A 22,320-nucleotide genomic window follows, 5' to 3' on the forward strand; every position below is an offset into this window, starting at 1 on the left:
AGGAAGAAGGAGGAAGAAGAAAAGGAAGGGGAAGGGAGGGAGGGAGAGGAGGAGGAAGGGGGATAGAAGAGAAGGGATGAGGAAAGAGGAGGAGGGACAAAGAGGAGGAGGAAGAGAAGGAGGAAAGACGAGGAGGAAGAAAAAAGGAAGGAGGGAGGAAGGGGGGAAGAAGGAAGAGGAGGGATGAAAAAGAAGAGGAGGAAGAAGAGGAGGAGAAGGAAGAAGTAAAGTGGGGAGGAGGAAGACAGAAATCTGGAGATGTTGGTGGGGGAAAAGCAGCGTCAACCCGCAGCCTCTTCCCTTAGGAAAAACACCACCTGAACATATAAGGCAAAAGACTCAATTGACTGGTTTTCTTAGCTTCAACTCGGGTGGAGGCCTTTGACTCCCGAGCCCATGGGGCTGCCCCTTCCTTTCAAAGGGTCAAAGAGAGAAGGTAGCCCGGCTCTTGTCGCTCCTGGCCGCACGGCTGAAGGAGGAGACTCTTTCCTTGATTAAAAACTCTGCTGGACCAAAAAAAAGCCAGAGCAACAGAATAGCAGAGCTCGAAGGGTCCTTGGAAGGCTTCTAGTCCAACCCCCTGCTCAACCCGGAACATTCTATCGGTTCTATCCAATCTCTTCTTAAAAACCTCCCGTTGTCGGAGCGCCCACACTTCCAGGAAATTTCAGCAAGTTCTAGCTTGATTGAAAACACACAACCCTCCCAAGCATCTGCCAAGCGAGAACTGGGTTCGAGTCCCTGCTAGGGTAGACTGCACACAGCTTGTGTGCTGCTATGGCGTCCAATGGTGTCAGAGGCTGAAGAGCTACCAGGGCCTTCTGCACCTCCTGAGATGAGTGACTCAGGAGAAGAGGAGGAGCCTCTTCTTGATGCTAGGGTTTGCAGGGCCTCTAGGCGGCAAGAGTGGTTACTCAGGAGAAGGCTTACTCATGAGTGGCACTCCTGGCTACTGGGTCACGCCCTCAGGCTATTTAAGGGCGAGTCAGGCGATTCATCCTAGAAATCTAGTTTTAGTTCTCGTCTTTCGGCTTGTGATTTAAAGAACTAATGAATGAGTTCCATCTCTCAGCCAACTTCTGTACATCTAGGCTACTGAATCTTGCTTCAACCTGGTAATTACTGTTGTGTTTATCTCTTTCTGGGGCTCTGGCCAGCTGTTAAGACTTTATAATCAGTGCGGAGAAGCCTTTGCTAAAATTCACCTTCTTTTTCGAAAAGACTCAAACTGCATAAGACTTTTGTAAACGGTAAAACCTTTATTAGTTAATCCGGTGGTGTGCCTCTGTTTTTTGCGGGAACCTCGACGCTGGGACAGAACACATCCTTTCCGATTGGCTGCGGTTATGCCAGTGAAAGCGTCACGCAAAAGGATTGGTTGTCTCACTGCCCTTTGCGGCGGCCTAAATTAAATTTCCAGTCTCTTTCCAGGATACTGGAGAAGGCTGGGAGAATCCTTTAGGTGATGAGGCCCCGCTTTCATCGGGGAGGAAAAGAGCAAGCAGGGGGGGTGGAGGCACAGCCAGAACCTCACGTTCTTGGTCCTTGGCCATCCGTATCCTGGACTGGCTCCTGCGCGAAAACATTCGCCTGCGGCGCCCGGTTTGTCGCTTCCACCCGAAGCCGCGATAGAAGGCATTCGACCACATCGACTAGGCTGTGCTGCATTTGGGGGGGGGGGGAAGCAGTTTGTTGATTTGTTTGAAAATTTATATTGCCGCCTATTTGCACGTGGTGACTCCAGGCGGATTACAGAGATATAAAAACATCATAGCCCATGTTTCCCCTGAAAATATGACCTCCCCCAAAAGTAAGTCCTAGCTTGGTTTTTACACGGGCACCTAATATAAGATTTAGATTTAATTGGATTCGTATGTCCCAGCCCCCAAACAAACCCTAATGAAGACCCTGCCCACTCCAGTGTCCACAGGTAAAAATGAAGGTAAGGATGGGAGGGGTGAGGTGAGGTGGGGGAGCTTCACTACTACTTACCTTCGGATACTTGCAGCCAGGTTGTCGAGCTGAAGTTAGTGATAAATTAACAGCATGTCACACTATCTATAGAAGGCCTGAGGTTGATGGGAACTTGGGAGGGGGGGTTTCATGAGGGGGCAGATGCAACCACAAAGCATTCTTTTTGAGGGGTTCAAGGCCATCCCCGGCCCACCCACCTGGGCGGAAGCGGAAGGAGGACTGGCCATATTGGCACGATTCGAGTGGGCAACGTGACAAGTTTGTGGGTGGGGGAACGAGGGATGTGAGCTTTCAACCGGATGGTAAACTCAGATTCCGGTTCGCTCCGGAAATAAATTGGAACTTTGAGGAGCACTTGGACTTGGACAACACAATAGAACTCCAACTGAATCAAACTTCTGCGAAATCAAGCCGTCCACTTAGGAAGCAACACTGATTGACAATCATATTTCACCTGCTGTTGTGTACATTCAACACAATGTTTCAATGAGAATATTTCATTCATTCGGATCTAGGGTGTGTTCTTTGAGGGTTCCCCTTTATTTTTTTGAGCAGTGTATTTAATTTTTAATTTATTTATTTTATTTTATTTATTTTATTCGATTTTTATGCCGCCCTTCTCCTTAGACTCAGGGCGGCTTACAATCTGTTAGCAATAGCACTTTTTAACAGAGCCAGCCTGTTGCCCCCACAATCCGGGTCCTCATTTGACCCACCTCGGAAGGATGGAAGGCTGAGTCAACCTTGAGCCGGTGATGAGATTTGAACCGCTGACCTAACAGATCTACAGTCAGCTTCAGTGGCCTGCAGTACAGCACTCTACCTGCTGCGCCACCCCGGCTCTTTTAATTGGATTAATTTAATTGGATTAATGCTATTGTAACCTGACTGACTGAGTAATGCATAGGGTTTTTAGTTGTACTTTTTAATATATTAGATTTGCCCTGTAAGCTTTGTTTTTATATTTATTCTGGGAGCCGCCCCAAGTTTTCGGAGAAGGGCAGCATACAAACATTATTATTATTATTATTATTATTATTATTATTATTATTATTATTATTATTATTATTATTACTATTATGTCAATACAACACAGCAAACGAGATCACTATGCTGGATTTCGTATTTCATCCCCAGTCGGGCGCTTCCCAAGCCCCTAGGACTGCGTGATGTAGCGGCGAATTATGTTTGCTGATCCCAGTAAAGCGGCCTTTTGCAATTGACAGGTGGAGATTTTGTCAATTCCGATGGTTTTCAAATGTCCACTGAGATCCTTTGGTACTAGGCCCAGCATACTACTACTACTACTACTACTACTACTACTACTACTACTACTACTATTATTATTATTATTATTATTATTAATTAGATTTGTATGCTGCCCCTCTCCAAAGACTTGGAGTCCAGGGCTGACAACAGCAAAATCTAATTAATTAATTAACAAACAAACAAACAAACAAACAAACAAACAGACAGACAGACAAACAAACAAACCTACTGTTTTTATGTGTTGTGAGTCTTCGAAGATGGGTGGCATAGAAATCCAATCAATCAATCATAGAAACATAGAAGACTGACGGCAGAAAAAGACCTCATGGTCCATCTAGTCTGCCCGTATACTATTTCCTGTATTTTATCTTAGGATGGATATATGTTTATCCCAGGCATGTTTAAATTCAGTTCCTGTGGATTGACCAACTACGTCTGCTGGAAGTTTGTTCCAAGGATCTACTACTCTTTCAGTAAAATAATATTTTCTCATCAATCAATCAATCAAATAAAATAAAATAACTTGTAACTTGAAAATGAACATTCTGGTAAATGCTGCTCCTGCCTCTTGCGTGGGCTTTGCCCAAGGCGCCTTCTGCCCCCCGTCTTCCCCTGACCCACAAACCTGGAGTATATGCAGCCCCTTCAGACACACCACGGCCAGTTCGCAGAGTCCGTCGCAGGTCAGGTCGACGTAGTCCATGGACAGCAAAGGGCTGGGGAAAGTGCGCTGCCAGAGGAGGTGGAAGTCTCCGCGAGGCTGCTGGGAACCGGGGCGTCTCGCCGTGGACGCGACACACGTGTTTTCAGCCCGGTATTTGTAGCATAGGAGCTCCTAAAAGACCAAGGAGGTTGCCTAATACCGCTAAGCGGGTGATGAAACACATGCATTGCATTGAGTCTTCGGAGAGGGGCGGCATACAAATCTAATAAATTATTATTGTTATTGTTTTTATGGGTTGCACGCAGGCGCGCTTTTGGCACACTACAACATGAAAGGTTGGCCATCCCCAGAATTTAGGAAAATGCCTTCTCTGTGGCGGCCCCGGCCCTTTGGAATCAACTCCCCCCAGAGATCAGAACTGCCCCCACCCTCCTTGTCTTTCGCAAACTACTTAAGACCCACCTGTATCGCCAGGCATGAGGGAATTGAGACATCTCCTCCAGGCTTTTATAGTTTTATGCGTATGTTGCATGGTGTTTAAATGATGGGTTTTTAGATGCTTTTTTAATATTAGGTTTGTTTACATTGTCACACTGTTTTATGATTGTTGTGAGCCGCCCCGAGTCTTCGGAGAGGGGCGGCATACAAATCTAATAAATTATTATTATTATTATTATTAATTTACTGTATTTTTCGGAGTATAAGAGGCACCGTTTCCCCCCCCTAAAAGAGGCTGAAAATTCGGGGGTTTCTTATACTCTAAATGCAGCTTTTTCGGAGCATTTTCCCCCCAGCCCCTAACAAGGTGCTAACGATCTTCACGACTTGCAAGATTTTTTCCAGCCTTAAGTTTTTGCAGGCTTGTTTTCATTGCTACTCCCTCCGAAAAGATTTTTTCAAGCCCTAAATCTTTGCAGGCTTGTTTTCATTGCTACTCCCTCCAAAAAAGGTTTTTTCCAGCCCTAAAGACTTTGCAGGCTTGTTTTCATTGCTACTCCCTCCAAAAAAGATTTTTTCAGCCCTGATGAGGTGCTAACAATCTTCGTGGCTTGCAGGATTTTTTTCATTGCTACTCCCTCTGAAGTTTTTTTCCAGCCCTAAAGACTTTGCAGGCTTGTTTTCATTGCTACTCCCTCCAAAAAAGATTTTTTCGAGCCCTAAGTCTCTGCAGGCTTGTTTTCATTGCTACTCCCTCCAAAAAAGATTTTTTTCCAGCCCTAAGTCTTTGCAGGCTTGTTTTCATTGCTACTCCCTCCAAAAAAGATTTTTTCGAGCCCTAAGTCTCTGCAGGCTTGTTTTCATTGCTACTCCCTCCAAAAAAGATTTTTTCCAGCCCTAAATCTTTGCAGGCTTGTTTTCATTGCTACTCCCTCCAAAAAAGATTTTTTTCCAGCCCTAAGTCTTTGCAGGCTTGTTTTCATTGCTACTCCCTCCCAAAAAGGTTTTTTCCAGCCCTAAAGACTTTGCAGGCTTGTTTTCATTGCTACTCCCTCCAAAAAAGATTTTTTCAGCCCTAAGTCTTTGCAGGCTTGTTTTCATTGCTACTCCCTCCAAAAAAGATTTTTTCAGCCCTAAGTCTTTGCAGGCTTGTTTTCATTGCTACTCCCTTTGAAAAAGGTTTTTTCCAGCCCTAAAGACTTTGCAGGCTTGTTTTCATTGCTACTCCCTCCAAAAGAGATTTTTTCAAGCCCTAAGTCTCTGCAGGCTTGTTTTCATTGCTACTCCCTCCAAAAAAGATTTTTTTCAGCCCTGATGAGATGCTAACAATCTTCATGGCTTGCACGGTTTTTTCATTGCTCCTCCGAAGAAGTTTTTTTCCAGCTTTAAGTCTTTGCAGGCTTGTTTTCAATGCTATTCCCTCCAAAGAAGAGGGTTTTTTTAAAGCCCTAGCCAGAGTATAAAATAATGTGCTGATGATGACCAAACTAAGGACGCTAGCCAGATGAATACCTGGTAGGTAGATTTCCTTCCCTATTTTCCTGCCCCCAAATTAAGGTGTGTTCTTATACTCCAAAAAATACGGTAAGTCGCCCTTTGTCACGAGGACAGGAATGGCCAACCTCTTTACCTGCCCATAGGTGCCCAGCAGGATCTCCGGCTCGCTATCAAAGTCGACATCTGTCACCAGGGCACAGAGTACGCTGTCATACTGGTCACTCAGGGGCAAGATCAACTGGTCCTCCAGACCACTGTGAAGCACGTTCCTAGAAGGGACAGGGGGGAAAGAAAAACCAACGAGCTCTCAAGCAAGCAAGAAGCTAGATAGTTGGGCGGGAGACAGATTCCCCCGTTCCACCTACTTTACTCACCGATAGACCACCGAGAGTTCGAGCGTGCTGGTTACGAGGACGCTGTAGCTTTGAGGGTTGGGCTCGGTGGTGCCTGGGTGAGGGGCAAAGGATCACAGAGCAGAGAGCTTGGGTTGAGCCAGAGGTAGTGGCAACTTTAAAGACTTGTGGACTTCAACTCCCAGAATTCTGGGAATTGAAGTCCACATGTCCTAAAGCTGCCACGTTTGGGGACGCCTGGCTTAGCCTCACTACACAATGACTTTAAGACTTGTGGACTTCAACTCACGGAATTCTCCAGCTACCATAGCTGGAAGTTTGTTAAGGAGCATGCAGAGTTATCACTAAGTGGTCAAAGATAAACTTACACAGAGGAAACATGGAGGTCTTACAAATATCCAGCTGATAGCCCAGAGATAATAATTAATAATTAATTCAGTAATAATTCATAGAAACATAGAAGACTGACGGCAGAAAAAGACCTCAGGGTCCATCTAGTCTGCCCTTATACTATTTTCTGTATTTTATCTTAGGATGGATATATGTTTATCCCAGGCATGTTTAAATTCAGTGACTGTGGATTTACCAACCATGTCTGCTGGAAGTTTGTTCCAAGGATCTACTACTCTTTCAGTAAAATAATATTTTCTCATGTTGCTTTTGATCTTTCCCCCAACTAACCTCAGATTGTGTCCCCTTGTTCTTGTGTTCACTTTCCTATTAAAAACACTTCCCTCCTGAACCTTATTTAACCCTTTAACATATTTAAATGTTTCGATCATGTCCCCCCTTTCCCTTCTGTCCTCCAGACTCTACAGATTGAGTTCATGAAGTCTTTCCTGATACGTTTTATGCTTGAGACCTTCCACCATTCTTGTAGCCCGTCTTTGGACCCCTTCAATTTTGTCAATATCTTTTTGTAGGTGAGGTCCCCAGAACTGAATTCAATAATACAATACATTAAATGTATTGTATACATTACATTAAATTTAATGTATACAGATACATTAAATGTATAAAATATTGTTTACTTTAGCAAATATCTGAGTCAAGAACAGTCCTAGTCACACACAGCTAATTCAGTCATTAACTCTCAATACATATACAACACTACGAGTGTCGCCCAGAAGGTAATACACCACTCTCCTTTCCAATCCCCCGTTTCCCCCTCCCTTCGGATCTCACCTTTGGAAGACACAACCCCAGGTGGGTCATCAGGCTGGCCAACACTCGGAAGGGCGAAAACCAGGACCTTGGAAATGGGACCGTCTTGTTGGATGCTCCAGCTCTGCAGCACCACTTGAGTCGAGAAGGAGAAGACAGGCACCAATCAATCAACCCAAGGGCCAGAGTTAAGCCTCCCCCCGCCCAATCCCCAAAGGAGTAAGAGGGGGAGAGGAAGGGGGAAATCTTACCTCGCTTGGCGGGTTCAACCTGAGCAACCCGGATATATCCACTCTGGCAGCCAAAAGCTGTGATCCGCTGCCCCGAATGGGGGATGTTGTATACGTCGAGCCAGAGGACACTGCGAAGAGGGGAGGGGATACGAGAAAGTTTGGGAGGGAGGGAGGGAGGGAGGAAAAGAGAAAGGATAGAGGGAAGGAAGAATATGGAAGGAAGGAAAAGAGAACGGGGGGAAGGGAGGGAGGGAGGAAGAAGAAGAAAGGAAGGAAAAGAGAAAGGAGGGGAAAGAAGGAAGGAAGGAGGGATGGAAGGAAGATAGGAAGGAAGAAGATGGAATGAAGGAAAAGAGAAGGGAGGGGAAGGGAAGGGAGGGAGGAAGAAGAAGGAAGGAAGGAAAAGAGAAATGATAGATAGAAGGAAGAAGATGGAAGGAAGGAAAAGAGAAAGGAGGAGAAAGAAGGAAGGAAGGAAGGAAGGGAGGGAGGGAGGGAGAATATGGAAGGAAGAAGAGAAAGGAGGAGAAGGAAATGGAAGGAAGGAAGGAGGGAGGGAAGGAAGAAAGAAGATGGAAGGAAAAGAGAACGGAGGGGAAGGAAGGAAGAAAGAAAGGAAGGGAGGAAGGAAGGAAGAAGAAGGAAGGAAAAGAGAAAGGATAGAGAGAAGGAAGGAAATGAAAGGAAGGAAAAGAGAAAGGGGAGGAAGGAAGGAATGAAGGAAGGAAGAAAGGAAGGGAGGGAGGAAGGAAGGAAGAAGAAGGAAGGAAAAGAGAAAGGATAGAGAGAAGGAAGGAAAAGAAAGGAAGGAAAAGAGAAAGGGGAGGAAGGAAGGAAGGAAGGAAGGAAGGAAGGAAGGAAGGAAGGAAGGAAGGAAGAGAAGAGGAAGGGTTAGGGCTCCATCATGTCACACGATGAGGATTACCTTACCTACCACACCCAACATACTAATCTATGGTTTTAGTAGCAAACCACAATTGTGGGTTTCACACAAGACACCCAACTAAACCCAATCAGCCACATTATGGCTTAGCAGACCGTTGAGCCAAGTCGCGACCTATCGTCCCCTTTCATTCTGCCCCCTCTCCACCCCACCCTGACTTCGAGGCTTGATAACAAACCAGGTTTGCCTACTTGCTGGGCAGTTCCTTCAGCTCCGGAAAGAGATTCTCGACCGGCTGCTCCTCAAACTGATGGAGTTCTTCATTCTGCAAAATGAAATAAATACATCAAATAAGGCATAGGGAGCTTCGCATCTTTCGACCCCCCCCCCCCCCCCCGCAGTGAGCCTTCAAAATTCTGCCTACAACCTTGAGATTTCCATGTGGTCTCCTATCCAACTGCTATTTAGCTCTGCTCACAAGGGGGAGAAAGAAAAAAAGGGGGGGGAGAAATACCTGAGATATGATGGAACAAAAGAAAGACAAGAGAAAGGGGGTCTTTGCAGTAGAAAAATAGGATTAATATACTTTTATGTATGGTATGCTTGTGTTGTATGTTTTAAAATAATGGGTTTTTAGATATTTTTTAAACAGTAGATTTGTTCCCTGTATACTGTTTTACTATTGTTGTGAGCCGCCCCGAGTCTGCGGAGAGGGGCGGCATCCAAACCTAATAAATAATAATAATAATAATAATTTAAAAAGAAGAATTAAGAAACCCACAAAGGACTTAAAGGAGAACGGCAGTGGCACCATAGAGGAGGGGGACTAGAATGCCCAGAGAGGCCAAGCCCATCTGGAGGTCTCACCTCTTTGTAAAGATGAATTGCGGGATCGTTCCCACTCAGGAGGAAGACGGTCTCTGGGCGGTCAGCAACCTGGACCCTACACCACCAAGAGTAGCAACAAATACATCAGGCTTGAAATCCCACCACCGCGTTTCACAAGGAGAATACATACGTTCCGATGCAAAATCTGTGTCTAGTTTAGTGATGGTGAAACTATGGCACGAGTCCCACAGGTGGCACGCGGAGCCATATCTGCTGGCAATGAGTCGTTGCCCTAGCTCAGCTCCAAAGTGCATGTGTGTGCCGGCCAGCTGATTTTTGGCTCTCTCAGAGGCTCAGGGAGGGCGTTTTTGGCTTCTAGAGAGCCTCCAGGGGGGTGGAGAAGGGCATTTTTCAAAGCATATAATAAAAGTCAAAACACCAGAAAGCGGCCAATTTAAGAGAACTGCTTTGTTTCCAGTTCCATATAAATGGATCCTGGGGGAAAGGAAGGAAGGAGGGAGGGAGAGGAGGGAAGGAGAAGGTAAACTGAAGGAAGGGAAAGAGGGGTGAAAAGGGGATGCAAGATGGAGGGGGAAGGAAAAAAGGAAGGAATGAAGGAGAAGGCAAGATGAAGGAAGGGGAAGAGAGGAGAAAGGAGATTGCAAGATGAGGGAGGCGGGAAAAAAGGAAGGAAGGAAGGAAGGAAGGAAGGAAGGAAGGAAGGAAGGAAGGAAGGAAGGAAGGAAGGAAGGAAGGAAGGAAGGAGATTGCAAGATGACGGAGGAAGGAAGGAAATAGGAATGGAGGGAGAGAAGAAGGAAGGGAAGGAAAGAAGAAGGCAAGATGAAGGAAGGGGAAGAGAGGAGAAAGGAGATTGCAAGATGAGGGAGGCAGGAAAAAAGGAAGGAAGGAAGGAAGGAAGGAAGGAAGGAAGGAGAAGGCAAGATGAAGGAAAGGAAAGAGAGGAGAAAGGAGATTGCAAGACGACGGAGGAAGGAAGGAAATAGGAATGGAGGGAGAGAAGAAGGAAGGGAAGGAAAGAAGAAGGAAAGATGAAGGAAGGGGAAGACAGGAGAAAGGAGAAGGCAAGGCGAGGGAAGGAGGAAGGAAATGGGAATGGAAGGGAGGGAGGGAGGACAAAGGAAGAGGAAAGCAGAACAAGGGAGGAGTGAGAAAGGAAGGAAGGAAGGAAAGAAAGAAAGAAAATGTGTTCTCCAGCGAATGATGTTCATGGCCTTGAACCTGGCGATGACGCAAGTCTGTCATGACTAATATAGCTTTCTATATTTGTCTGCATCATTTTCGGAGTTGGTGGCTGTCAACTGCGCCCAAGATGCTTAAGTTCTCCACCCAACTGATGAGTAGACTTCCAAGAATTTTCTAAATAAAAATAGTTGGAGGTGCACTGCAGCTCCGAAGTTGTTACTATGGTTAAACTCAGTCTGGCTTCCTGTTCGAAGAGCCGGTCCTTTTATCCCTCATCATGAGTCACTACCTCAGCCCAATGTCTCTTCTTCAGATACTTCACACTTGAGACAGAACAAAGATCTGATCAGAAAGACAGGATAATTACTTCTTTTTCCTTCCTTCCTTCCTCTCCTTCCTTCCTTCCTCTCCCCTCCCTCTCCTATCCTATCTTCCTTCCTCTCCTTCCTTCCTCTCCTTCCTTCCTTCCTTCCTCTCTCCTACCTCTCCCATCCTATCTTCCTTCCTTCCTTCCTCTCTCCCTCCCTCCTTCCTTCCTTCCTTCCTTCCTTCCCTTTCCTAAAACCCAAGTAAACACTGATGTCTGGAGTTTCTGCATGGATGTGACCACATTAACATTAGCAGGGGAAGGCGGCTAACGGCGAAGGCAAAAGGTTGGATCAGCTTGTTGTGGTACGTACTCCGCATGGTACAGCTGGAAAGGTGTGAATTGTAATTCCAGGTTCAAGCAGCTTTCTGTGAAGAACCAAAAAGGAAAAAAAAAACATAGAAACCTGTAAGATTGACGGCAGGAAAAGACCTCCTGGTCCATCTCGTCTGCACTTATACTATTTCCTGCATTTTATCTTAGGGTGGATATATGTTTGTTTTGTTTTGTTTTTTTACATGATTTTTCTCTGACTTTTAAACATTTTAATACAGTTTGGTTTTCCCCCCTGATTTATTCCATTTTATTCACTAATTCCCTGATATTTCCCGGGCCGCCAATTTCCCTGATAATTCCCTCATTTCCGGGGTTTCTAGACACCCTGATAAAATCAAAATTAAAACTATCACTATCAAGGAGTAGTGATCCCAGCTAGGTACAATTTCTGATATTTTTTAAAAAATATACCAAGCCAAGTGTCTGCAAAAGGAGTCTCTTGATTGCAAGGTAAAAGACACTGCATGCTGGGTCTTGTAGTCATCATGATTTCTATCACTTGGGGCAACTAACTAAGGGGTCTCTTCCCTCTTGTTAATGCAGCAACCACGGAGAATCCGTTGTTTTTAAAAGTCATGTTTTTTTATAACAAGGAAACATTTGTCCTGTGGACAACTGAATGATGAATGAATGTTCTGGCTATTTTTCTTGCATCCATCACTCAAAAGGGAAAACCTCGAAGAGGCCAGGGATGGGGGGGGGGGGGAAACAGGAAAAAAAAGATAGCATTGGAGAACACAGAGCAGAAAACTCACGTGCAATAGAATCCAGATTATATTCAGAGCCGGGTTCATAGTCGCAATAAATATTAAGGAAGGGGCTGGCTTTGTCTCCAGAATCCTGAAAAGGAAAATAAGGACTTTAAAAAAAAATACTTATTTATTTATTTATTGGATTTGTACGCTGCCCCTCTCCGCAGACTCGGGGCGGCTAACAACAGTAATAAAACAGTATATAACAATAATCCAATACTAAAAACAGTTAAAAACCCATTATATAAAAACCAATCATACATACAGACATACCATGCATAAATTGTAAAGGCCTAGGGGGAAAGAGTATCTCAGTTCCCCCATGCCTGGCGGCAGAGGTGGGTTTTAAGCAGCTTACGAAAGGCAAGGAGGGTGGGGGCAATTCTAATCTCTGGGGGGAGTTGGTCCCAGAGGGCCGGGGCCGCCACAGAGAAGGCTCTTCCCCTGGGTCCCGCCAAGCGACATTGTTTGGTCGACGGGACCCGGAGAAGACCCACTCTGTGGGACCTAACTGGTCGCTGGGATTCGTGCAGCAGAAGGCGGTCCCTGAGGTACAACTCATGACAACTGAAGCCAATTTTTCCTTTGCTAAGCGAGGCAGTTCTTAAGTGAGCTTTGCCCCATCCTACAACCTCTCTTGCCACCGTTGTTAAGCAAAACCCCGTAGTCGCAGCACTGTTGAGTGAATCCAGCTTCCCTGTTGTTTTTGCTTGCCAGATGGTCACAAAAGGGGACAATACAACGGTCATAAATAGAGACCCCCTGAATTTTGATCAAGCGACCTCAGGGATGCTCCAGTGTTTTTAAGTATGGAAAACGGTTGTAAGTGTGGAAAACGGTCATAAGTCCCTTTTTTCGGTGCCATCTGTCCCTTTGAACGGACACTAGAAACATAGAAGTTTGACGGCAGAAAAAGACCTCATGGTCCATCTAGTCTGCCCTTATACTATTTCCTGTATTTTATCTTAGGATGGATCTATGTTTATCCCAGGCATGTTTCAATTCAGTCACTGTGGATTCATCTACCACGTCTGCTGGAAGTTTGTTCCAAGCATCCACTACTCTTTCAGTAAAATAATATTTTCTCATGTTGCTTTTGATCTTTCCCCCAACTAACCTCAGATTGTGCCCCCTTGTTCTTGTGTTCACTTTCCTATTAAAAACACTTCCCTCCTGGACCTTATTTAACCCTTTAACATATTTAAATGTTTCTATCCTGTCCCCCCTTTTCCTTCTGTCCTCCAGACTATACAGATGGAGTTCATGAAGTCTTTCCTGATACGTTTGATGCTTAAGACCTTCCACCATTCTTGTAGCCCGTCTTTGGACCCGCTCAATTTTGTCAGTATCTTTTTGTAGGTGAGGTCTCCAGAACTGAACACAGTATTCCAAATGGGGTCTCACCAGCGCTCTATATAGCGGGGTCATAATCTCCCTCTTCCTGCTTGTTATACCTCTAGCTATGCAGCCAAGCATCCTACTTGCTTTCCCTACCGCCTGACTGCACTGTTCACCCATTTTGAGACTGTCAGAAATCACTACCCCTAAATCCTTCTCTTCTGAAGTTTTTGCTAAATTAAACACTGTAAGTCTGTATTATCCACTCACTCACTAAGTGAATAAAGACGAGCGATGGAGAACATTTAGACACAGGTTCTAAGGAAAAGATGAGAAATATGTTTAGCCAAAGAAAAAAAAAGAGGAAAAAAATCCCAAGAGAAAATGCATACACAATTAGCATATTAATGGGGGATTTTTTTGTCTTTTAACACTAGTGTTGCATGTTAATAATGCGCATAAAATATCCTTGGTCTGCTGCCAATCATTCCGTCCCACCCAGTTGCTAAGCAACACCAAAAGGTGGAATAACTAGTAACAGTCAACTGGGAATATAAGGGACAGAATATACTTCAGTGCGTGAGACACTGAAAAGCATAGATCTCAGTGCCTAGAGGGGCCTCTAGATTTTATCTTATTAAGGCAGCCTAGTCCATATGTATATTTGGGGATGACTCTCCTTTGATTTAAGTGGTGAGTCACAGTGGCGCAGTGATTAGAATGCAGTACTGCAAGCTACTTGCAGTTTGAATCTCACCAGGCTCAAGGTTGATTCAGCCTTCTGTCCTTTCGAGGTGGGTCAAATGAGGACCCAGATTGTTTGGGGGCAATAGGCTGGCTCTGTATACTGTTTAGAGTGGGCTGTAAAGCACTGTGAAGCGGTATATAAGTCTATTGGTATTTATTTGTATTTATTAATTTTGTATGCCGCCCCTCTCCGAAGACTCGGGGCGGCTAACAACAATAAATGTAAACAAATCTAATATTAAAAATAATCTTTAAAACCCAAATTTAAAGAACCAATCATACATACAAGCATACCATGTATAAATTCTATAAGCCTAGGGGGATTGGAAAATTTCAATTCCCCCATGCCTGACGACAGAGGTGTGTTTTAAGGAGCTTGCGAAAGGCAAGGAGGGTGGGGGCAACTCCGATATCTGGGGGGAGCTGGTTCCAGAGGGTCGGGGCCGCCACAGAGAAGGCTCTTCTCCTGGGTCCCGCCAAATGACATTGTTTAGTCGACGGGACCCGAAGAAGGCCCACTCTGTGGGACCTAACTGGTCACTGGGATTCGTGCAGCAGAAGGCGGTCCCGGAGATATTCTGGTCCGGTGCCATGAAGGGCTTTATGGGTCATAACCAACACTTTGAATTGTGATCGGAAATTGATCGGCAACCAATGCAGACTGCGGAGTGTTGGTGTAACATGGGCATATCTTGGGAAGCCCATGACTGCTTTCGCAGCTGCATTCTGCACGATCTGAAGTTTCCAAACACTTTTCAAAGGTAGCCCCATGTAGAGAGCATTACATAGGCGAACCTCGAGGTGATGAGGGCATGACGGACTGTGAGCAGTGACTCCCGGTCCAGATAGGTCCAGATAAGTCTATTGGTATTTATGCAAGTGAATAATCCAGACAAATCCATGGATTGAAGGAACCGTTTGAAGTCACCGCTGACCATCGGTCAGCCTCCAATATTCCTGTTTCGTTAGCAGTCAGCCTGCCAAAAAGTAAAAGACGGTTTTGTTCTTGCATCGGTGCTGATGAGTTCAGCTTTAATCCGCAGAAATGAGATCAAGCACCGAGGGCCTTCCGTCGTTCCAAGTTTGCACAGGTGCCCTCTGCTGTTTTAAATGGCAGTTTCTGTGATGCTAAGAATAAAGCTGTGAATTGCTCAGATGTAAGAGAGATTTTAGGGCAGTGATGGTGAAACTATGGCACGGGTACCACAGGTGGCACACGGAGCCAAATCTGCTGGCACGCAAATCGTTGCCCTAGCTCAGCTCCAACGTGCACGTTTGTGCCAGCCAGCTGGTTTTTGGCTCGTGCAGAGGCTCTGGGAGGGCGTTTTTGGCTTCCAGAGAGTCTCCAGGGGGGGCGTGGGGGGTGTTTTTATTTTCAGAGCCTGGGGAGGGCAAAACATGAGCATACTGTAAAATTGTTTGTTTGTTTGTTTGTTTATTAGATTTGTATGCCGCCCCTCTCCGTAGACTCGGGGCGGCTAAAAACAGTAGTAAACAGCATATAACAAATCTAATGTTTAAAATAATTAAAAACCCTTATTTAAAACCAAACATACACACAAACATACCATGCATAAATTGTATAGGCCTAGGGGGGGGAAAGGGTTGTTCAGTTCCCCCAAGCCTGACGACAGAGGTGGGTTTTAAGGAGCTGACGAAAGGCAAGGAGGGTGGGGGAAATTCTGATCTCCAGGGGGAGCTGGTTCCAGAGGGTCAGGGCCGCCACAGAGAAGGCTCTTCCCCTGGGTCCCGCCAGATGACATTGTTTCATTGACGGGACCCGGAGAAGACCGACTCTGTGGGACCTAACCGGTCACTGGGATTCGTGCGGCAGAAGGCGGACCCGGATGTATTCTGGTCCGATGCCATGAAGGGCATGAATTGAATTACAGCCATTTTTTAATGCTTGTTCAATGTTAAAAGGGCATCAAGAAACGCAAGCCGTTGCCCCAGCTCAGCTCCAACGTGCATGTTTGTGCCAGCCAGCTGATTTTTGGCTCGTACAGAGGCTCTGGGCTGTGTCAAGAAAGGTCGTAAAATGCATCAAAACTCACTTAACAACCGTTTTGCTTAGCAATGGAAATCTGGGCCTCAATTGTGTTGTGAGTCAAGCACTTCCTATGTTTACAATTCTTGGGGAGAGGAAAATAAAGATGAACTGGTGGAAATACCTGGGATATGCAAAAAAAATGTGGATTTTCTTCCTGCCCCTGTTCTGCATGTGCAGGCCTAAATAGCAATTGGATAGGAGACCTCCAGGAAAACCCAAGGTTGTAGGCAGACCGAGAAGCTCAGAAGGGATCAAATTATTTTTATACGGCTATCAATAAAATGACATGATAGCTAGACCCTGAAGCCATCACAATTAAATCTAAATTCAAAGGAAATACGGTTCTGTAGAAAGCTTTTTTTTTTTTGCTGAACTGCAAATTTACCAGGATCTACAAGGTAACTACTGAGGACAGCCACTTAATAGGCCAACTTGGTGATCAGACTGTGTTTCAACAGCAGCAAAGAAAATGTTTGATTTGCAGCCCACAACATTTCTGCAAAAAACCCCACTGTGTGCCTTAAATCAAGGGTCCAGATTTAAGACTTCAACTCCACAAGAATTCTGGGAGTTGAAGTCCACAAGTCTTAAAAGTTGCCAAGTTTGGAGACCTCTGCCTTAAATGAACATAGCAAATGTAGCCATGTCACTGCAAAAAAATTGCAGCAGAAAACAATGAATGAAATAACTTGCATACCTTAATGAAGGTGATTCCCACGACAAGGCCTCTTTTGGGGGGAGGTTTGTTGAAAGTGTCAATGGAAACAATCTCAGCATCAACTGGGGGGAGGGGAAACCAGAAGCGCTACTTATGTTATGCAACCAAAGATTAATGTAAATAATAATAATAATATAAGAAGAAGAAGAACAACAACAACAACAACTTATTAGATTTGTATGCCGCCCCTCTCCAAGGACTCCGTATAAAACTGTATATGTATATATTAACATTTTTAGTAATTTGTATAATTCTTTAAAGTAATTTAGATTTCTTTTATATATTGTTGCATTTATAATGTTGTACGCGGCCCTGAGTCGCTTTGAGAAGGGCAGCATAGAAATCTAATTAATAAATAATACATTAATAAATAATTTATTATTTATTAATTTTTAAGACTGGTGGACCTCGACTCCTAGAAATCTGGGAGTTGAAGTCCACAAGTCTGAAAAGTTGCCAAGTGACAAAATGGATAGGAAATTTCAATTTCAGAAGGATGGAAATTCACGATGGAGACAGAAGTGGCCAGCCGGCAGTTGTGACTGATGGCGTTGTGCAGAAAATTTAAGAACATCTTCTCTCCATTCCACAATTGACAACCTGCATGAATTTTTGTCACATGCTGTCTTGACATTACGTCCTTTCCATAAACTGAAATGATTGTGGGAGAGCACAAGCAAATAACAGGGCAAGAATCAGTTGAAGGAGACAACATTGAATAAGAAGAATATAGAAGAATGAATGAGCTGGCAGGAATCTTGGAGGTCTTCTAGTCCAACCCTCTCAAGCAGGAGAACCTACACTATTTCAGATAAGTGACTGCCTATTCTCTTCTTTAAAAACCTCCAATGATGGAGCTCCTACAATTTCTGGTGGCAAGCTGTTCCACTGATCAATTGTCCTCACTGTTAGGAAGTTCCTCCTTAATTCTAGATTGCTTTCAACCATTGTTTCTTCTCCTGCTTTCTGATACTGTGGACAATAATTTGACCTCTTCTTCTTTGTGGCTGCTCCTCTAGTACTGGAATACTTCAGTTGGAAGGGATTTTGCAGTTTAGTCCAACTCTCTGCTCAACCAGTAAACCATTGTATGACGGTCGGGGTGGCATACAAATCTAATAAATTAAATTAAATTAAATTGAGAGATTGGACAAACCATTGACAGATGGTTCTCCAATCTCTTCTTAAAACCTCTGGTGTTGGAGCACCCACAACTTCTGAAAGCAAGTTGTTCCATTGATTAATTGTTCTCATTGTCAGGAAATGGCCAAGAGGTGAAGCTCTTGCTTCAGAATCAAGAGGTTTGCTTGGGTAGGGGGTTCGACTACATGACCTTGGAAGGTTCCCTCCCAACTCACCTGTTCAGCCTTACCTGGGATGTAGGTGAACTGCACCTCCCTGGCCACCGGCCGCAGGTTCCGCTTCATGTCTTGGTAGCGGAAATAAATGACTTTCCCTTTGAGGGTGGCGGCCAGGAGCCCTCCCGGGCCTTCCCCGGGGCCCCCGGCCTGGCCTGCCTCCCCCAGCCCCGCTGCAAGGTCCGGCCCCCATTGGGACAGGAGCTCTCCCCCGGTTTCCTCCGACCCTGCAGGCCCCTCTTGTCCTCGCCCGCCCCCGCGAGCCGCCCCGGGCAAGGCCGCCAGCCCGTAGACATTGCTTTGGGAGGAGAAGCGGGTGAAGCTGTCCTCCAGGAAGGGGGAGCCGCGGAGTTGCTCCATCCTGGCTCAGGCACCGCCGCGGGCAGCCCCGTCCTCCATGTCTTCTTCTCTCCCTCAGGACGCGACGGCCAAGAGGGGGCTTTCGAGACCGCAGTCGCGCTGCGGGTGACGTCTCCCGGGAGGGCGCGGCGTCGTGGAATATGCGCGTTGGAGGGCAAGCGAGGTTGGAGGGCGGAGCTGGAGGCAAGGGGGTGACGTCACTCAGAGCCAGGCTGGAATGTTTGACCCCGGTTTTGGCTTTGTTTTATTTGTTCGTTTGTTTAATTTCATTTGTCAAACAAGTATAGTATATACACTGCTCAAAAAATAAAGTCTGCAGAGAAGGGCGGCATACAAATCTAATAAATTATTATTATTAATTATATTATTATTATTGTCAATACAACACAGCAAACTAGATCACCATGTGTTGTATTGACAATTTATTAGATTTGTATGCCGCTCCAGACTTTATTTTTTGAGCAGTGTATATACTACTATTCTATACTACTACAGTACATTATTATTGTTGTTGTTTTTGTTGTTATTATTAAAGGGAACACTTGAATAACAGCTCCCAGATCTGAATGAATGAAATATTCTCATTGAATATTTCATTTGCACAACTATTCCATTTGCAGAACAGCATGTGAAATTGATTGTCAATCAGTGTTGCTTCCTCAGTGGACAGTTTGATTTCACAGAAGTTTGAGTTATACTGTGCTCTTTGAGTGTTCCCTTTATTTTTTTGAGCAGTGTATAAACATAAAAGAAGACAATAGAGCGGTAGGCACAGTGGTGCGCTTATGCACGCCCCTTACAGACCTTTTAGAAAAGGGGACAGGTCAAGTGTAGACAATCTAAGGTTGAAGATTTTGGCATTTGGGGAAGAAACCAGAGTCAGGTAATGGATTCCAGGTGTTGATCATTCTATTGCTGAAGTTGTATTTTCTGCAGTCTAGTTTGGAGCTGTTTACATTTAGTTTGAATCTATTATGTGCTTGTGTGCTGTTGCTGTTGAAGTAGTCATTAACAGGAAGGACACTTTGGTATATGATTTTGTAAACTATGGTTAGATGGGGACGACATAATTTCAGTATTTCAAGTCTGGTGGTGTTTTCATCCTATAATCTAAATGGAAATTATTTAAAAACATAGGCTTCAACCGGCAACCACGTTTAATACATTGTCTCATTTCCCCCTTTGACTTTTGCTTCATCACTGGAGGCTTTTGAGAAGAAACTTGTCTGAAATAGTATTAATAGGGTCTTTCTGCTTGAGCAGGTTAGATTGGAAGACCTCCAAGGTCCCTTTCCAGCTTTATTCTGATGGATGGATGGATGGATGAACTGTAGATATTGCAAGGGAGCCTATGGTGACCTCCAAGTAACATTTTAGAACGGTGGTTCTCAACTTGGGGGCCAGGACCCCTTTGGGGTCAAATGACCATTTCACACGGGTCGCCTACACCTCTCGGAGACCGCCTCCTGCCGCACGAATCCCAGCGGCCGATTAGGTCCCACAGAGTTGGCCTCCTCTCGGTCCCGTCGACCAAACAATGTCAGCTGACAGGACCCAGGGGAAGAGCCTTCTCTGTGGCGGCCCCGGCCCTCTGGAATCAACTCCCTCCAGAGATTCAAATAGCCCCCACCCTCCTCGCCTTTCGTAAAATGCTGAAGACCCACTTTTGTTGCCAGGCGTGGGGATAATGACCATCTTTCCCCCTTTTTATTATATTTTTGGCCTTACTGCATGATAGATTAGGTTGAATGTGTGTGACTGCATAGTTAGGGGTTTTATTATGTTATTAATGTCTTTTTAAATGGATTTTTTATTATTAGATTTGTAATGTATTGTATTACTGCTATGCTGTGAGCCGCCCCGAGTCTTCGGAGAGGGGCGACATACAAATCTAATAAACTATAACTATATAACTATAAAGCTTCTATTCTGGTGCCTTGGAACATATGTTTACAATCCGACCAATCAGGCATTTACAGTGGAGGTGTCCCTTTGACCTTCCTGCCAATCAGCTTGAAGCTCTGTTGGGAGAACTGGTGCTCGATTTATGGTTGGGGGTCACCACAACATAAGGGACTGCATTAAGGGGTTGAGGCATTAGAAAGGTTGAGAACCACTGGATTTCTCAGCATCGTGAGACTCAACATACCTGGAAAGGTTTGCCATTTCAAAAGGTCTCTACAAACACAATGGATTTGTAACCCATTGAAATTGATTGATTACATGGTTAAAATTTAACTAATGAATTCTGGGAGTTGAAGTCCAAATCTGCCGCACGAATCCCCGCGACCGGTTAGGTCCCACAGAGTTGGCCTTCCCCGGGTCCCGTCGCCTAAACAATGTCGTCTGGCGGGACCCAGGGGAAGAGCCTTCTCTGTGGTGGCTCCGACCCTCTGGAACCAGCTCCCCCCGGAGATTAGGATTGCCCCCACCCTCCTTGCCTTTTGCAAACTCCTTAAAACCTACCTCTGCCGTCAGGCATGGGGGAACTGAAACATCTCCCCCTTGCCCATGTTGTTCTGGTGTTTTGATTGATTGTGTGCTTGTTTTTTATATATATATATATTGGGGTTGTCTTTATGAATTTTTTAGCTTAAAATTATAATTGGATTGGTGGGTATTGGATTTGTCACTTTGCGCTGTTTTGCCGATGTTGTGAGCCGCCCCGAGTCTGCGGAGAGGGGCGGCATATAAATCCAATAAATCTAATCTAATCTCCAAGTTGTCACGGTTGGGAAACACTGACTTAGGCAAATTGTTCTCAGTTGAGAACTACACCTGAATTATACCATCTGTAGATTTTTTTCCGTTTCACCTGTCGCCTCAGTTTAAATCCCACTCACCCACCTACCATTTGTGTTCCAGCCTCTTCAGGACATTTCACTGGTGGTGCAGTGTTTTTAACCAAAAAACATGGTACAGAATCTAGGTGCTCGCTTTTAAGGTAATACGAGATCTAGTTGGGAGTCACAAATTCTAGCTTCATGCTTTTATTTCTAGTTTGTGCTGTTTTAACATGGCAAGAACAGTTTACAAAACTCTTTACTGGTCTAAATCACGCCAGGAAGCAGCTACTGCAGGTGAGGCTTCTGCAAACACTGTCCTACTGTCTCTTCTAGTTTGGCTGGTTTTACTACGTCCACATTACCTGGCCATTAGTTCTGGGACAATAGGTATAAGCACAAGAAGCAGCAATGAGGGGTATCACAAAACCTTTACCACTTCAGAAGCTACAGAAAAGTTTGAAATAAAGCAAGCTCTGGAGTCCCACGTCAAAGGTGGACTTCAGAGAAACCATTCCAGCAAAGTTGGGGAATCGGGGCGTTGGTTCAATTCTTGTGAATTAGAGAGAAATAGAAACATAGAAGACTGACGGCAGAAAAAGACCTCCTGGTCCATCTAGTCTGCCCTTATACTATTTCCTGTATTTTATCTTACAATGGATATATGTTTATCCCAGGCATGTTTCAATTCAGTGACTGTGGATTGACCAACCACGTCCGCTGGAAGTTTGTTCCAAGGATCTACAATAATATCTCCTCACATTGCTTTTGATCTTTCCCCCAACTAACTTCAGATTGTGTCCCCTTGTTCTTGTGTTCACTTTCCTATTAAAAACACTTCCCTCCTGAACCTTATTTAACCCTTTAACATATTTAAATGTTTCTGTCATGTCCCCCCTTTTCCTTCTGTCCTCCAGACTAGACAGATTGAGTTCATGAAGTCTTTCCTGATACGTTTTATGCTTAAGACCTTCCACCATTCTTGTAGCCCGTCTTTGGACC

At 44.9% G+C, this 22,320-nt stretch overlaps 1 protein-coding gene across 1 annotated transcript; it reads right to left on the reverse strand.

The window, feature by feature from the left end:
• Nucleotides 1–1,239: 1,239 nt before the first annotated feature.
• Nucleotides 1,240–18,618, reverse strand: KPTN (kaptin, actin binding protein). Its single transcript, XM_070764080.1, has 12 exons — nt 18,190–18,618; nt 16,797–16,879; nt 11,968–12,052; nt 11,190–11,244; nt 9,343–9,418; nt 8,727–8,800; nt 7,611–7,720; nt 7,381–7,494; nt 6,217–6,289; nt 5,976–6,111; nt 3,869–4,078; nt 1,240–1,662 (listed from the first exon to the last, which is right to left on the reverse strand). Exons 1-12 carry the CDS (start codon nt 18,533–18,535, stop codon nt 1,531–1,533), a joined length of 1,494 nt encoding a protein of 497 aa, XP_070620181.1. The 5' UTR covers nt 18,536–18,618; the 3' UTR covers nt 1,240–1,530.
• Nucleotides 18,619–22,320: the final 3,702 nt, after the last annotated feature.

The sequence above is a fragment of the Erythrolamprus reginae genome, chromosome 11 (assembly GCF_031021105.1).
Source record: "Erythrolamprus reginae isolate rEryReg1 chromosome 11, rEryReg1.hap1, whole genome shotgun sequence".
NCBI classification, from domain to species: Eukaryota; Metazoa; Chordata; class Lepidosauria; order Squamata; family Dipsadidae; genus Erythrolamprus; species Erythrolamprus reginae.

Excerpts from the sequence above, each read along its gene's own strand:
- KPTN (XM_070764080.1), bottom strand. The coding sequence starts at position 18,535 with ATGGAGCAACTCCGCGGCTCCCCCTTCCTGGAGGACAGCTTCACCCGC. Across the intron at positions 12,053-16,796 it reads TGGGAATCACCTTCATTAAG|GATTCTGGAGACAAAGCCAG; the intron begins GTATGCAAGTTA and ends TTTCCTTTTCAG. Across the intron at positions 8,801-9,342 it reads CAATTCATCTTTACAAAGAG|AATGAAGAACTCCATCAGTT; the intron begins GTGAGACCTCCA and ends TTCATTTTGCAG.